Source organism: Phymastichus coffea, unplaced genomic scaffold (genome assembly GCF_024137745.1).
Source record: "Phymastichus coffea isolate CEN01 unplaced genomic scaffold, Cenicafe_Pcof_1.1 PCOF00148, whole genome shotgun sequence".
Taxonomy (NCBI): Eukaryota; Metazoa; Arthropoda; class Insecta; order Hymenoptera; family Eulophidae; genus Phymastichus; species Phymastichus coffea.
In genome coordinates, this window is record NW_026706959.1 from 427,985 (window position 1) to 444,238 (window position 16,254).

At 39.6% G+C, this 16,254-nt stretch overlaps 1 protein-coding gene across 1 annotated transcript; it reads left to right on the plus strand.

Annotated features, from left to right (window-relative positions):
• Nucleotides 1-667: 667 nt before the first annotated feature.
• On the plus strand, nucleotides 668-12,662 carry LOC131672353 (diuretic hormone 44). Its single transcript, XM_058949511.1, has 3 exons — nucleotides 668-932; nucleotides 8,952-9,131; nucleotides 10,502-12,662. Exons 2-3 carry the CDS (start codon nucleotides 8,976-8,978, stop codon nucleotides 10,805-10,807), a joined length of 462 nt encoding a protein of 153 aa, XP_058805494.1. The 5' UTR covers nucleotides 668-932; nucleotides 8,952-8,975; the 3' UTR covers nucleotides 10,808-12,662.
• The last annotated feature ends 3,592 nt before the right edge of the window (nucleotides 12,663-16,254 follow it).

A 16,254-nucleotide genomic window follows, 5' to 3' on the forward strand; every position in this document is an offset into this window, starting at 1 on the left:
AACGGGTTATGGTACGAAATACAACGAAACATTAACTGTAACATTGAAGTTGTATGTCCTGCACGCGCACGAAGAACAGCGGCAAAAGATGCGTAAACATTTGATGCGCAGCGCTTGCTACGCTTGTATCGAAAAGCAAATGCAGTCGCGGAATTCACTCCCATGTTGTAATTTCGAGCGACACTCTCGGCAATTTCGCATTAGACAAGTTAGTACAGCCGCGCGAGAGTGGGCCTTGCGAAACGCTGTTGTTTTTCAAGATATAGGCGTAAACATTCGGGAGTAGTATTAACCGGCAGAAATCTATCTGAAAATTGCAATCGTCTGATGAAATGAATGACTACGCCGCAATCGACAAACTGTGCCTCCACGAATGAAAAAAGAACAAAAAAAAAAAGAAAAGCAAAAAAACTCGGACGACCTGCGGTAGCGCTTATCGCCAACTAAGAAGCGCTGAAAGCTACGCGTGGCCGGCCACAACGATCGCTCGACCTATTTAAAAGAAGCAAGAAAAGAAGAATATAGATGCCCGCGAAATAGGCGATCGCGAAGAGCTAGGAGTTCCCGCAAGGCAGCGCGATGAACACGTGCTGCGCGCAAGCTCGCTCGCAAGGTGTGCGTCCGCGTTGTATACGGTCTCCTTCGGATATGCTTGGATTCGACTCGCCGGGGCTATAAAAGCTCGCGCGCAACAGCCGCGCCACGTCACACATCAGCCGAACCGCGCGCCGCGAGGACGCGAGTGAACACGCGCACCGAGCCATTTGTTTTTTTCGCATGTCCATCGCTGCGCGGCGCATTTGCTCGCCCTTTCTTTCCCTTCGAGAGGATCCAACGCAAAGAAGCTGGAAGGACAACGAGAAGCGAGAGCTCGAGCTCTACATGATCCTAGTTGGAGAGTCGTGAATCTCAAGACAAACTCATCGCGATCGGTGAGTCATCACTTTTCTTCCTCCTTCTTCGTCTGCCTACGAAGATAATCCTGGAAAACGGGCGAGCGTGTGCGCGCTAAATTTTCAACGGAGTTCGGTCACGGGGGAAAGTTCAGATTGGCCGCTTGATTGCAAACTTTAACGCGAGCGCTCACGGCGGGAGGGAAAGTCCGCGTTAAACGATGCTGTCGACGGAGATTGGCTTCTCGTGCCTCTATCTCTTTTGTCAATCAAAACTGTCCCGTAGAAAAAAGTAACAATGGACCCCTTATTTTTCCGTCAGAGGCGCATTATACCACTTTTATATCCTTGACCTCGCCGGGTATTCGGTGCTTTATTTTCGCAAAAGCGAGACTCGTTATGAATTGAAGTGCACGCTTGAAACGTCAAACTCGCGCAGTTTGTGAGGATTGAACAAAGCGAGCGCAGTCGGGTTGGTTTAGTGTTTCGTGTTTACTCGACAAAAAAGAGCAAAGTGATTTCGATGGGGTGATGAATGCGGCGCTACTGGACCAGTATTGCCTTGCGTTCCGGTTTCACGATGCAGCTCTTTTAATGGTATTCGCATATTCGTTCCACAAATTCTTTACGAGGCTAGTTATCGAAAAATCATTCGTGAAGTAAACGTCATAAAATTTCGGAAATATTACGCTCTGCTGCGACAATACGCTTCTCGTTGCATGTGGGATAGAGTGCTTTTACAAATTTTATACGCAACGCTCGACATCTAAAATAACGAATTTACTTTATCCGCAAATATTTCGTCAAGATAGAATCTTGCAAATCAAAGCTCGATTAATTTTCCTCGGGCTTCTCAGCTTCCGATAAACTTTTTTTCTCGAACCGATGACCTGGCCAAATTCCATTCTAGCTGGTCCCTCATCTTTTTTACAAAACGTGTGGGCGTCAATGAATGTTCATTATGAAAAATTAGATACTGCATGTATATATGATAAGCAAAGTTTGCCTATCGAGTTATTAATTTGAACCAATTTTTAATAACATCTAATTCTCAAAGCCTATCGCATCTGGTAATTCCTCGAGTTTGATTAATGTCCCTCTTGAACTGCACACGCGAGCTGCAGGAGAACGGTTGGACGCTAGCAAAACCACGAGACTTTTATTGATAACACCAATGTGAATGAGGATGCGTATGTGAAAACGTGAAGTGAGATATGAATATCGAGATTCGACATTATTGAGCCGATAATTATATATTTTATATTTCGCATGGACTTGGCGAGCAATCGGTCAATACTCTTGTTGCCTAATGACTTTCATTTTTTTAATTGAAGCAGCGTTGCGCGAATGCTATTTTTAAGATTAAAAATTTCACAATTTCTTGTGCGTTTAACTAATGCTGCGAATTATCTATTTAATTTGCAATAATTATCGAATGCATGTATGCACGAGAGAATGTTTCATAAGACGCACTTTACGAAAAACAAATCGTTGAAAAATTTCCAGCGCAGTTACGTCTGACCGAGCCCGGTCGTTTCTACTGAGCGCTCGCGGGAAGTCGGAATTTCCCATTTGTATCAATGTAGCGCCTGAACTTTATTGTCGATGAGCTATCGTTATTGCTTCATCACATTTTGGAATTCATTCCAACTGTTTGCTCGAATAGTTTATAGAAATTTAAACAAATTAACAAAAAAATTCATTTTGAGGGAGCACCAGAAGTCCATGAGTAAATTACGAACTGAAGCTGGGTTCGGGTAAATTCATAAAGAAAAGTCGGCATTCAGTATTTTTAATCGTGAGATATAATCGAGCGTGCAGTTCGGAAGGCATATGCATGCGCAACTTGAAGCCAGTATAGAGTCCAATTGAACTTTAAGGGTTTGAACTTTACGTGTCGTATATAAACTCACTCGGAGCAATGAAACGCCGACGTCGTCGACGATACCGACGAATGTATGCAAAAGGATCGTCGATTTTACTTCGACAAGACTTTTTCGTCATCGTCCTTGGACGAGACTCAATATTTCCTAGGCACACGCGCTCGGTTTATTGTATTAGAGGGTGGAACAATTAATTCTCTTTTTATTGCTGGTGACGATTAAGCCAAGCTATGTCACTTTTTTTATTGCTTCATAAAGTCACAGCGGCAATTCGAATCGCGTATAATTTACATCGATGCGCGGAGGGATCGCAGGTAACAAGTGTGGATTATCTTTTTAATTTAGACAACACGCCAGTAACTATTCTTTCGATTTAACGGAAACATTTTATTCACGCACATTAGCAATATTTCACGACGGCTAAATATGTGTCTAGCGTTTCCAAAACATATTTCTACATTTCTGTTACTTGTTTTACTCAATTCACATTGCCATTCGTATACGTACATTTCTTCTCTTGATAATAATATAATACGAGCTTCCCTCTCTGGGGAAAACGTTTGTACGACTTATGTTCTCTGATGAATGAGAAACCGGTTTGTCGAGTGAATTTTCTCTCCGCACCCACTATAAGTACTTTATTCAATTGGGTTACAAGTATGCCATCCTACGACGCAGTATTTTAGTCTTTGTAATTTCAGTTATCAAAACGTGTCGTCTGCCGCGCGAAATCATACAAGAAAATGAGATTGCTTTTAGAAAAAGAAAATTGTTGAAAAGTGACGTCAAGGTGCGCGAGGGATGCTAAACTACTGTCCTATTAATATCGCGAGGCATTGAAATGGAATTGCAAGCGCTATATTACAGAATACGTATTGGGATATATTGTCTTCCACTGAAATCGACAGAAACTTTAGCGTTTATCTTGACATTTACGGAAATGCATTATGTTCCATCAGTCACATAAGCAAAATCCATTGGCGCTTTACATCAAACGAATCAATCTTTCTCGTGACTTTGACAAGTTTTGCATCGCTGATGAAAACTCGAGCGATGATACACAGGCACAATACAAGTGCGTGTCTCGCGCACTCGAGAAGAGAGATGCGTACTCTTTTGATTAGAAAAGAAAAGACGGTGACGAAAGGGGCGTCACTCGCATAACAGGAAAAAAAAAAGCAAAAAAGTCGAATGATACGTAAGGAGGTCTTTGAGCACTACGAGAATTATTTTTCGACGACAAATTGCGTCAGATATTCTACCGCGCGATGCAACTCGCTCGAGAGCTACGCGCATTTACGCCGCTGCATTTTTTTTTCGGCGGTAGATTAGATTCGCGGAAATTTTGCTGCTCGCTCGAGTGCTAATTGCGGTTTATGCAATCACCAACTTTTGATATTTTCGGATGGAAAGTTCATTATTCCCCCGCGATTTATCAAAGCTTCTTCATTTGCGAGCCAACGTCGTCTCGTTCTTTTCTGTCATCTCGATCGACAATGAATTTTCACGGTATCCAATCGACAGACCGCAAATAGCGTATATTCTAATTTTAATTACGCGCCTTCTTATATTATATCAAATACAATTACCATCAATCTGTTTTTTTTATTCGATTGGCGAAAATACAAATACAAATATTTTCCATGCAAATAGTTCAATCACCATCTCGTTAATCATTTCTTCTCTCAGCTAAAAAAAGTTCAATCTTGAAAAACCCCTTTCAACCAACGCAATCGCTAAGGGAAAGTCAAATAGACACGAATCTGAACGCTAAATCAAATTACTGCGCTGTCCTTGTCATTGAAAAGAGTGTGTGTGTGAGAGAGAGAGAGAGAGAGAGAGAAAGAGAGAGAACAAACAAAAAAAAAACGTGCGTAATTACTCTGAGCAGCTCGAGCACATTAAAAACGCATGTTCTGTGAGTCTACGAACGTCATTATAACCCAATCGTGTATCTATGTAGGTTAATGAAATTAGTGTTTAACAACCCAGCATTTACCGATATCCTGCTTTTACTCGATCTATCGTGCTATCGATTGGAGCATCAAACTCGATCCGACGAATTGTCGTATTGTTTGTTTCTGGTGAAGGAGTGGATGTGTGGGGACGTTCAAACGCACTGCCATCTTATTTTTTCTGTATTTTCATTGATCACAATTTTTATTGGAAAATCCCTCGACGTTTCCTGCCGCGACGCGTTTGTGCGCGGAATTACTTGCATATGTCGCTCGAGTTGCTTTTAATAACGCGTCAACGAAGGATTGTTGGTGAAATTTTCTTGTCTTTTTTCACGCGCCGTTGCACGTTTGTAAGGAGCAATTCAAAGAAAAAAAATTCATTTTCGATTATGTGTCAATTGACTAGTTCCGTCAATTTCGTTGCTTGAAGAATGAGGCTTTTCGTAACATTTCATATTCCAGAGGTAATAAGGCTTATTGACAGCTGACGTTCGCGCGAAATTTTTGTTTCGAAAGTAGAACGCGATTGCAGAATTTGATAAGGAAGTTCAAGTGAATTGACTAGTTTGAATGCTGCGCAAATCTATGGCTGCTGTGCGACAATAAATTCTATTCAATCTAGAAAAAGATTGCTTTAACACTCCCGACATTGTTCTAATCTCCGACAACATGTAAGAGAGTGGCTTGAAATTTTGCCAGGCTAAAGTCGCAGCATCGAAACGTAAATTTGTCCGAGATCGTGTGCACACATCAGAGACCTACGTCGGTCGAGCAGCTGAATATGGCTCGCGACTGACGCACAACATCACGTTCAAACAGATCAAATAAAGTCGAAAGAGCGGGATTACGTCCTGAATTAGCTGATTTGGCGAATGTATTAATCAGAGCATCCCCGAGAGATGTTTGTAGCGCAATTGTTTCGGTCCACGTAAGGAAACACCGCCGTGCGTGAGCCGTCGAGTTTGACGTTCTTACATACGTGACAAAATATTTACTCTGATGCTGTCTGTATGATTGGAGCTTTTTCCCGCTTTCCCCAAGTTTGAGCTATATAATTGTAGAGATTTTTTCACGAATGCCAGATTAAGAAAACAAATAACAGGCTTCGTCAATTTCGACCAAGATAAACAAACTATGACTTGTACGAAGTTTTTATCTGGTGCTTTGATTGCAAGTTTATTGATTCAATGTAAAATCGAATTGTTTCGTGTGCTGATTCGTGTAATTGTAAATTAGAAAGACACGGAAGCTGCTACATTGAATTTCAAATTTAATGGATTGTTAACAAACGAGTGCCGGTCAATGTAACTCACATTTACGGCGAGAATTGCGCTGCACTTGTTGCTCGGGACAAATGCTATACGCAAACAGGTGGCATTCAATATTTGAAAAGACAATGACGAAATCGCTTCAACTCTTCAAATTGCATTAACAATTAAAACAAAAGAGGAATGCTGAAATGACGTTACCCATGTAATGGTGATACCAAAAAGAAAGCTATTCGCACTTTGGCCGTAGCTTAACAGCAACTTCTTTCCATAAGTTATACAAATAACCAGCTGAATAATGTAGAGAAAAGTTGGCAAGAATTAAAAAATGTTCAATATCAGTGTGTGAAATCTGGCACTTTTTGAAATGTATATACGTTGCAGATTTGTTATTCAACGATTGGCAGTAAGGGGCATCGACTTCGATAAAATATTTCCGTTCTGACCAGGTCGGCAATGTTTTATCGAGTTAACTGAAAGTGCGGCCTCAAGCAACTATTCTTCTAATGCACGGTGTACCACTTGATTATCCGTCGGTCGAAGAATTATCTTTTTCGATCTTTCCTCGCTCCCGTAAATTATCGGCAAACACCGTGCGCGTGATGTTCGATTTAACGATAAGCCATATATCAGCCGATTTTCTTCTAAAACTTGTTGTCGTCGGCTTTAGATAGCGATCGACGTCACGTACAGCGAAGCTTCATTGATCCTCGGCAACGTAGAAGACGCGCCGCGAAAAGGTCCTGTATACAAGCGGTGATTGCAAGCTCGCAGTCGCAGAAATCAAAGGGCACGCTCGAATATTTATCGGAAATCTCACGGCAAAGGGAAAGAGAAAATACGACACATATGTTTTTTCATCCGTAGAGTTGACGACTATCAATTTTTAATTACGGCCCCCTCAACTTTTTTTATTTTTTTCGTCTTACCTCGCATGCCAGCCGGTGCATGAAGAATGAAACCAAGAGTTATTTTTACACGACCAACCGTCAATTTTGCAGTGATAATCTTAGACGGTGCTTTTCTTTTTTTATAAAAAGTCAATAAACTTGCTGCGTTTAATGACATGGCGACATCATGCGTATATAGCTTTTTTTAAAATCAACTGCGCTTCGCTTAATCCACACGAGTGACGTTTTCTCACGTCTCCCAAAAGCAACTATACATATTTTCCGACGAAAATTCCGATGATTTTCTCATTGCTATGTGACTTTTACTAAATCGTCCGTAGCCTTCGTTATACGTACAAGACAGACGCGAGAGAAGAGTGGTGACGACATAAAAAGAACGCATGTGTTGGCCTCCTTCCGCTCGGTTATCCACCTAAGAGACTCATAATTATCACTGTCCGCTCTCAATTCCGCCCCGAGAAATTAATTTTCCAAGAGACGTTTTTTGTCGCGCGATGTATGTGAGCTGCGCTACTTATTTTTTACGCGCGGCCGGCAAGTAGTACGACTACGCGAATAACGCGACGCATTGAACTTTATTACTCTCCGGCATTAGTCTCTCGTATATAAAATACTCACTTTGGCGGATAGCTTTCTATTTTCTTTTTCTCTTCTTCGATAGAGTTTACATGCAAAAGTTACTGGGATCAGTCGACCGAGTAATAAAATTCCTTTTCAGGCAGCAATTAATTTCCACGGCACTCCAAATATTTTGCACTAGAGCTATAAAAAAAATAAACGGGACGATGAGTAATGTATAATAACGAGTTTTTTTTAAATGGATTAATGCTTGCTTTTAGATTCTATGCAGCAATATACTTCATTTTTCATGGCTTTCAAGTATTTGAGATTCATGGAGTTTATCCAGCTGGAAAATTTATTCGATGAGCTTTCGGAATTAGAAAGTCCTACGCATATGCTTGTCATCTCGCAGTCATACATTTCTCGAGTTAAAAAAATTCGTAATCGCAGATACAAGTGTGCGATAACTGACGCTTAAAATAGTCGAGTAGTCAGATGTGTCAATGCATGAATTTAGTATGACACGAGAGTCGATAAATGGATTGTGCTTGACGATAATATATACAGCAGCACGTCAGTTGAATTTGTTTGTTCGATGTCAATTTATAAAGTTTTATTCCGCCGAAAGCTCGTTGCAAACACTTCGGTGAGAATTATGTATGCTAACGGTGTAGAAGATTCAGAAACTACCAAATATTTAACTAGTCAAACTTAGTACTCACGTTTTACGGAATGATTTTTTAAGAAATATATTTGTCGAAAAAAGAAGGAATCAGATTTGATGTCGCTACGGATATACGTGAGAAATGACATTTACACGCTGATGAGCTGTATATTCTTCAAGCTCTGAAATGGTTGTCCCATTTTTAGAATAACACCTTCGCGTGAATCCTACAAATCACGATTTTTTTTTCTTGAAAAAAAAAAAAAGCAAATAAACAAACAACCAAACGTACATTTGAAACGATGTATTCTATTTCGAAAAATTGAATTTTATCTTCCCTCGCGGATGGTGTTGAAAATATACATGGGAATTTAGGTCAATTTAATCTTGCGTGATTTGATTTCTCGTTTGACTTTATTTTTAAAATGAATTACTGTAAAACACGCTGCTTGATTTGATATGCTCATTTCTGCAGATAAAGCAAATTTTTATATTACACGATAACAAAATACATTTTTATGAATACACGAATAACGAGAAACATTAAAAGGTGAAATGAAAAATATAGCGCACACATCAATGCAATACTTAGCAGTTAAATGTGCACTGGAATGTAAAAATATTGTGTTTCGATAAAAAAATGGAGGCAGCTTGCAATTTGAAGCATTTACACTTAGAGGCTTAATTAAATTTTATACTCCAATAAATCAATAACATTATCTAGCGGAAAAATTTCAAGCAAAGTCAGAAAAATGCCAGAAGGTATTATAAACAAAAAGTCATGTAATGAATTTCATTTAATGAATGTTGCAGGTCAATCGAGGCGAGCGTCACGTGATGTGCTTAACGAGCCTACTCGCGACGCTGACACTAATCAGCTTGGCTAATGCGGCGCCGATGATACAACCGACTGATCACAGGGCGAAGATACCATTGGATAATGATCACTTTTTACTCATACTGCTTCTCAATCGTAAAGATTTGGGCATGAAGGTACGAATTCATTGGCTTTTAGTTTTTTGTTTTGTTTTGTTAGGGGATTTTTATTTTTTACTCTGCGTCGAGTTATTTCAATTATTAATTGGCATCATTAAGAAAACTGTCAGCCTCGACCTTCTTCTGATCAGTATTTATATGTTTTTTTTAATGATTTTCGTGTTCGCCAAATACATTAATATCGGTTGAATTACTTTGACAACGAGTGCCATCGACGCGGAAATGAAAACAAATGAGAACTTTTATAAAGAAAAGCAATACTTTGCCATCAGTAAATATATTTGCCTTTGATTCATAAAAAGAATAAGTACTACGCTGGCTAACATGGAAGTATGCCATCGGAACAAAAATATTTCTCGATTACGAGGGTACGTGCGTCGTACGCGAGAAGCTTTACCTAGGCAACAAAAGAGATGCCTCATAATTTCACGTTTATATGGCGGTTGTCCGAAATAGCTGTTACGAAGTTTATGAAACGACACTGTATAGTGCTTTATCCGCCTTTCATAATAAAAGAGAGAAACAGATTGAATTCACTCGGACATTTCATGCATACGAATGCGCCGAAATTTTCGCAAATTTAACCAACTTTGCATGCTTCACATTTGGTTCCGCGTTATCGCGATGCACAGCCGTGCCAAGTGAACTTTGACTAGTAAATGAGAAATTTTTCGGCAGCAGCGAAACAGCAATTCGGAAAACTGACAGATCTCGCGCGAGGAATTTCGTTTTTCTTTTATCGAAAAACCGAAAAACTTGTTGAATCAATCGAGTTTGCAGCGCACTGCAGCCGAAATTGATCAAATGGGATTCGACTTGCAGCGCAAAAGTCGGTAATTAATACGATATTGTTTTGCCATTAATTTCGCTGCATAATAATTCTGCGACTGTCAGCGTTGCGCGCGAGACTGCAATCGGATGTCGACACTACTTTCGATAACTTCACGCCGTAAAATTTTCAATGCAAGCTGATTTGCATCTATCAGAAAATGATGAGATTAAAGGCTAACTGCTTTCTGATGAAACGACTACTGGAAATTTCCTCTTTAAAGCAGAACGTACTCTGTGAACGTGAAATAAAATTAGTAATTAGAAAATGTCGGTACAGCACTACTAAGGCAATAATTGATTTGCCAACTTCATTGATGTCTTGCAATATTCGAGCTCTGTGTTACGAAAACCAAATCCGAAAATAACAGCGTATCGTCGAAAAATAAGAAAAATAATAGTAGTTCTCGTTGAGAGCAGCTATTGTGACTCGTTGTCAAAGCAACAGCTCTGATGTCGGCTTATCAAAAGAAAAAGAAAATCGCAATAAATACTGCTGCATAGAGCTGCTGAACTTATTGCCAACCTTGACTTTGCAGACAAAGCCAATGGACGAGACGGGCGGCGACTACATCGTGGTGTCACCGGACAGTCCAGAACTGCTGGAGCCCAGTCGCGACAACAGCCGTGACAAACGCATCGGCTCGTTATCGGTAGTCAACTCGGTGGACGTGCTTCGCGAGCGAGTACTACTGGAATTGGCGAGACGCAAAGCCATGGAAGACCAAGGTCTCTTTGGTCGCAATCGCGAGCTAGTGAGCTCGGTTGGCAAGCGTACCTTCCCTTATCAAGATCACCGGATAGGTAGGAAGAAGAGACTGCAGTATGTGATCGAGCCGCAGTGAGATACAGTTGCAGAAGCTCATTGATTCTTCTATTCTTTGTTCTTGCCAGTATTATTTTCTTTTAAGTTCGAGCATTTATGGGATCTGAGTCAGTTCATAGTCATCATCTTCCATACTCACCACTTGACAGCTGTATCCTCACAGCTGTAGAGTAAGTAAATGCTTTCGATGCATTGCAATGCCATTTTTTCCCTTCGACATTCCAGAATCATTTGTGTGAGAGCGTTTCTTTTACCGACTATGTACGTTTGCGTATAGGGCATGCAAGTATTTTTGTAATGTATTAATTTAGCGTTACTTATCGTGCTGAGTTTATACTCCTATTTTCTTTCTAAAGAGACGAAGATTGTGGTCGTGGAAGAGAGGATCAATGTGGTCGTGTTTGTTTCATTTTAAGAGTGACGAGTGAAAATGTTCGTAACGCTTAGTTTTCAAACATTATTGAAAATTGATGTACGTTTTGTTGAAACAAATTTGTATAAACTATGTGAACATCTAAAAGCACTTCGTTATGGTCATTTTTTTTAAATCATCTTGTGGAGTTCAAGACTTGTATAATCAAAATAGAATCATATACTATATTTTTTGACTATGTCGATGAATGCTGATGTATTACCATGGATATGGCTATATATGCGACTGATGAAAAAAATGACAAAAATCATTGAAAATAAATATTCCTATAATTTCAATACCCTATATTTTTCCTTTAATACAAATGACTAAACATTTTTAAAACTTGCTAGTATTCGTTTAACGAACATAGTATGTACTACTTACTGCTTAATACGTTAAGATACGAAGTCTTTGACTTTGTACAGTTCATTATTGCTAGGTATTGGCGATACATCAACTTTATTGTGTTTGGGATGATTTCACGAATGCTGTCTTATACATCTGTTCGACTATTCACAAACTGAAATTCATTTGTTGTATAATCAACTCTTGACTGTAGTGACATTTATACTTTGAAGTTATCGATAATACATACTATAATATGCAATAATTTGATTCATCATTTGCTGCGTAATTGATCAAACAGTATACAAAAAAAAAATATTATTACGACAGTTCATTTGAGCATTGTGATTAAAATAAGTTCCTTAATATCAATCAATTTTTAAAAGCAAACATTATTTTTTTAATTGAAGAAACTAGCTATTTTATTAAAAATTGATTTATTAGCTCATACCAGAAATGTTTATATTTTCAGTCTTGTAGAAATTGTAATATCTTTTATCTTTCGTCACCAATCGTGGTAAATACTAAATAGTTTCCACGTCAATTATGTCAATTTAAGGATAAATCAGGTGAGAAACATATTCGATGAAGAAATGTTTAAAAAACTATGAGCAGCAGTTGTTACTTAATGCATATTTCGTAACATACATGGAAGTTACTTGACTTTTAGTTAATTTTAAATTTGTTTAAAATCGTGAATTATGGAAGAATGAGTCATTCATTGGTGGAATTCAACTAAGGAAATTCATTGTGATTGCCAAAAGCTTCTTAAATGATAATAATTTAAAATAAGGAATGAACAAAACAGCAGACGTTCAATTATTTCATCTGTTAATCGCAAAAGTAATTCTTAAAGAATTTTATTGGTAATAAAGTAAGGATAATACACAAAATATACATACTATTTATAAATATTACAACTATATTTTGAATAAAATAATACTTACATGAAGAATAATCCAATAAGGAAATTTTGTATTTAATTTTGATCTCGAAAACTTTTCTCTGTGTAAACATGAAATTGTTATTTTATACAAACTGTGAGAAATTAGGTATTTCTATCGATATAATTTTCACAAACTCAATTATAAGTTACACCGTCGATTGCGAAATCAAATGATTACAGAACTTATTTTAATAGATTCACCAATAAACACAAAGCGAATGAAAAATAGAATTAATAATATATTTATAGATACGTGAAAACCTATCTGATTACATAAAAATGGGAAAATGAAAAAAGAAAATATTATAAATGTAGCTAGCATTTAACAGTTCTGTTATTTGTGAAGATATTTAATACGATATACGGCAACGGATATGTAAGTAAAATATTTGTGAATAATATTAAACTGATAAAGCTTATTTTTTTCAATGGTTATTTTACCCATATCATACTGCTCATAGAAATTTTAAATAATTTAATTTAAAAGTGTTAGAAAGAAATTGATAATCGCTAATACTTACATAACGCAAAATTCGCAATAGGAATGTATAATTAAATCGTCTATTGCAATCTACGATTTGCTCATCAGTGGTTTTGAAACTACGGCAATCATAAAACTAAAAAAATATCGAGAGAAAAAAGTTTGTGCAAAAAAATCTACTCTATCATTTGATACGCGGCACGTACGACAGTACACGGTCTCCCCTTTATCAACGGAGAAATAGTAGAAAGCTCGAGGCTCGAAGTAACGACTACGTTCAGCAGATGGTGGTAGCGTGTCGTTGAAGTAACTCGCTCGATTGTTACGTATATATATCGCAATGCATAAACGCGGAACGACGAATTTCTCGTAAGTCCAATGACACTTTTACAGGCGCGCGTCAGGGGTCATATCGGTGAATTTCTACTTCGGTATGCTAAAGTTTCGTGTCATGCACGTTCATGAGTTATCGTATACGCGTAGCGCCGCGTTTTTGACTTTCGCGCGAATATAATTTCTTGCCTCGCTGTATATATTCAGCGTCGCTTTCCGAATCGAGGCCTAATAATTTCATTCTATTACGTTTTCCATTCCCTCTTCATCCTCGACTCGATCGATTAAATAAGTAGGATGTATTTATACCCGTCGAAACGAGAAAACTTTAGCCAAATCAATTTTATGCAATTATCTTGAGCAACGTAACGTTTGTCCTTTAGCGTCGAAAACCCGTTTTTTGCCGCTGCAACTTATATCTTGAGAATTACATTTGTAAGGGTTTATCACTTTGAAAGGCTTCTCAAGACGTTTAGGTAACATGGACAAGTAACACGTTCATTAATAGCCGAGTGTAAACGAGCCGCGCAGTTAAGTATGACGCGTCTCGTCTTTTTTGAATCAACTCTAAACAAATTGTGACGTAAGAAAGAAAAAAAGCCACACCGTTGATTCGTTTTGTTTCTCTAAGTCACACGTAACTTGCGAGCAAGTTCAAACGGATCCAAAGCATTCATCGACGACGTGCAAGCCAATCGTCGGGCGCCGTAAAAAGGATGCATTGCACGCGCAAACAAACCGGCGCTGTTAAAGCTTTTTCATTACACGCGATGGGAGAGCTTGCGCGTACGACCGTGAAAATTTTTTAATTCACTCCTGTCTCCCTCCCTCCCCACCTCGTCCCCCTTGCGAGGCGCACTAACAAAGTTTGCGCGCCGAGACACGCCTAATTAATTAAATGCCCACTTTTAGCGCCAGCAAGGTAAGTAGATTGAAGGACGCGCATTAGGAAAATCAGGCTTCTTTTTTCTGATTAACGCCCGGCGCGTGCGCGCGCGCGCTAGCTCCACTTTCGCACGCTCGACTTGGTTTTTTCGAGGGAAGAGTCGAGAAAATTTTCTCGCGTGCGTGCATGAATGACGAGCTACCGCTGCGTTATGGCTGTTTGCAACGCGAGAGCGGTGTGCACGGAAGCACGAAGTAAAAAAAAAAGAAAAAAAAAAAAAAGAGCGAAAAAATGACTCTCAAGGAGAACGAAAATTATACTCGAGCCCCTGAGCACACTTTTTATCCGTTTGGAGAAACTTTACGCGTTGATATTCGTTTTATCGACGGGCTTACGTCGGCTCAAGTATGATTGCCTAGAAAATCGTCGCGAATAAATGTCAAGGCTCTACCAGCGCCGTCGCTTACACACTTTTTGTCTGTGCGTCGTGCGCCTGCCGCGGACATTAATTTCCAAAGAGTCTCGTTGAGAATTCACCGTTGGTACGGACATTAATTATTACGATTGTTTTTCTTTTTACACTTGCGCGCATAACAGCAAGTGGTAACTCTCTTGGGAAGCATAATTTTACCTGACCTTCGGTTTTGCGGTAGGCAAAATAACTATTGGAACGTTTTGTTGAACGATTCTTTTCGCCAAATGCGTCAGTCCAAACGATGTTGCCGCAACAACAACAGCTTCAAAGAATAACAGCCGAGCAAAGCAAAATCATTGATTCAAAAGAATCTCCAAACTTTGGAAAGAGCAGAGAAAGCCATCAAGTGGTAACGATTTGCTGGGAAGCGAGGAGAAGGGTAAAAGTTATCGAGAGAGTTTTGAATACTCGTTGGCCTTGGATTGAAAATTTTGTCCCTTGCCCCGCGTGTGCGTCAAAGCGTTTTTCCAGCAATTAAACTTTCGCAATCCAAATCAAAAGGCCTCTTAACGTCTAAAAAAAAATATTTTTTTTTTTCAGAGCGCACGATCGTCATATAACGATGAAAATCAGTTTGCGCGATAAGGGTCAAGGATAATTGAGATTATTATTTTATCGTTGGCAGGGGGCAGGGCAGTTGCTTAAGCAGAACGTATACGATCCTTGAAAGTTGGCGAATAAAGCGCGAAGTGAAAAAAAGCGAGGGAAAAAGAGAAAGAGAGAGATAGCGCAGATGCATGTGTACGCGAGGAAAATTAAATCCTCATCAAGCGGCGGCTAAATAGTTGACGAATCCCCGAGCAAAGCGCCTTGAGCTTGCGCGCGCAAGCAGTCAATGCCAGGCGCCACGTGTGCAGCAGTTCCCCATGAGACGAAGGAAAAGCCCAGACCCCCCCCCCCTTCCGCCCCCCTGGGGCGTGCTTGATAAGTTACAGCCTTTGCCGGGCATGAAGCCGCAGCGCGCCGCAGATAACGAGAGGCGCAGTCGGATAGACTTTTTTGGCTGTGCTGGTTGCCTCCAGCCCTATACGTGGGAAGGGGTCGTTGTTGGCGATAACGAAGATCGGGCTACTGCGCGCCGCGTTCTACGGCGAGGATACCAGGGGAGGGTCGCGCCGCCACGCCGCGGCTAACGGCCGATCGATACGTTTACAGGTTGCTGTGCGTCTTGTAAGGCTATAGCACTGACTAGATGCGCAATTTACTTTTAATCGATTGCCTTCTTTTCTCGCCAACCCTGCGCGACAACTACCATTTGCACTTCCTCGAGTTGTATGTGTATGCGTAATTTTCCTTTTTTTCAGCAGAGACCAAACTGGAGTTAACAGACGAGCTCAATATTTTTATTTTCTCTCTCTTTTACTTTCGAATAGCAATAGTAGTAGCAAGTTGGTACGAACGAAAATATTTACTTTAGCAGATCTAGATATCAAACGTGATCAGCTTCGACTACCAGATCATTTGTTGGGACTCGTTTGATTGCAGTACAGCGGGGTTTATTTGGATTTTGATTGATCGACTAATTGTTCGCCGTGAAAAATTTTTTTTTTTCGACACTCCGTGCGTGGAGACTCGACTTTAGGCA

Excerpts from the sequence above, each read along its gene's own strand:
- LOC131672353 (XM_058949511.1), top strand. The coding sequence starts at position 8,976 with ATGTGCTTAACGAGCCTACTCGCGACGCTGACACTAATCAGCTTGGCT. Across the intron at positions 9,132-10,501 it reads GTAAAGATTTGGGCATGAAG|ACAAAGCCAATGGACGAGAC; the intron begins GTACGAATTCAT and ends TTGACTTTGCAG.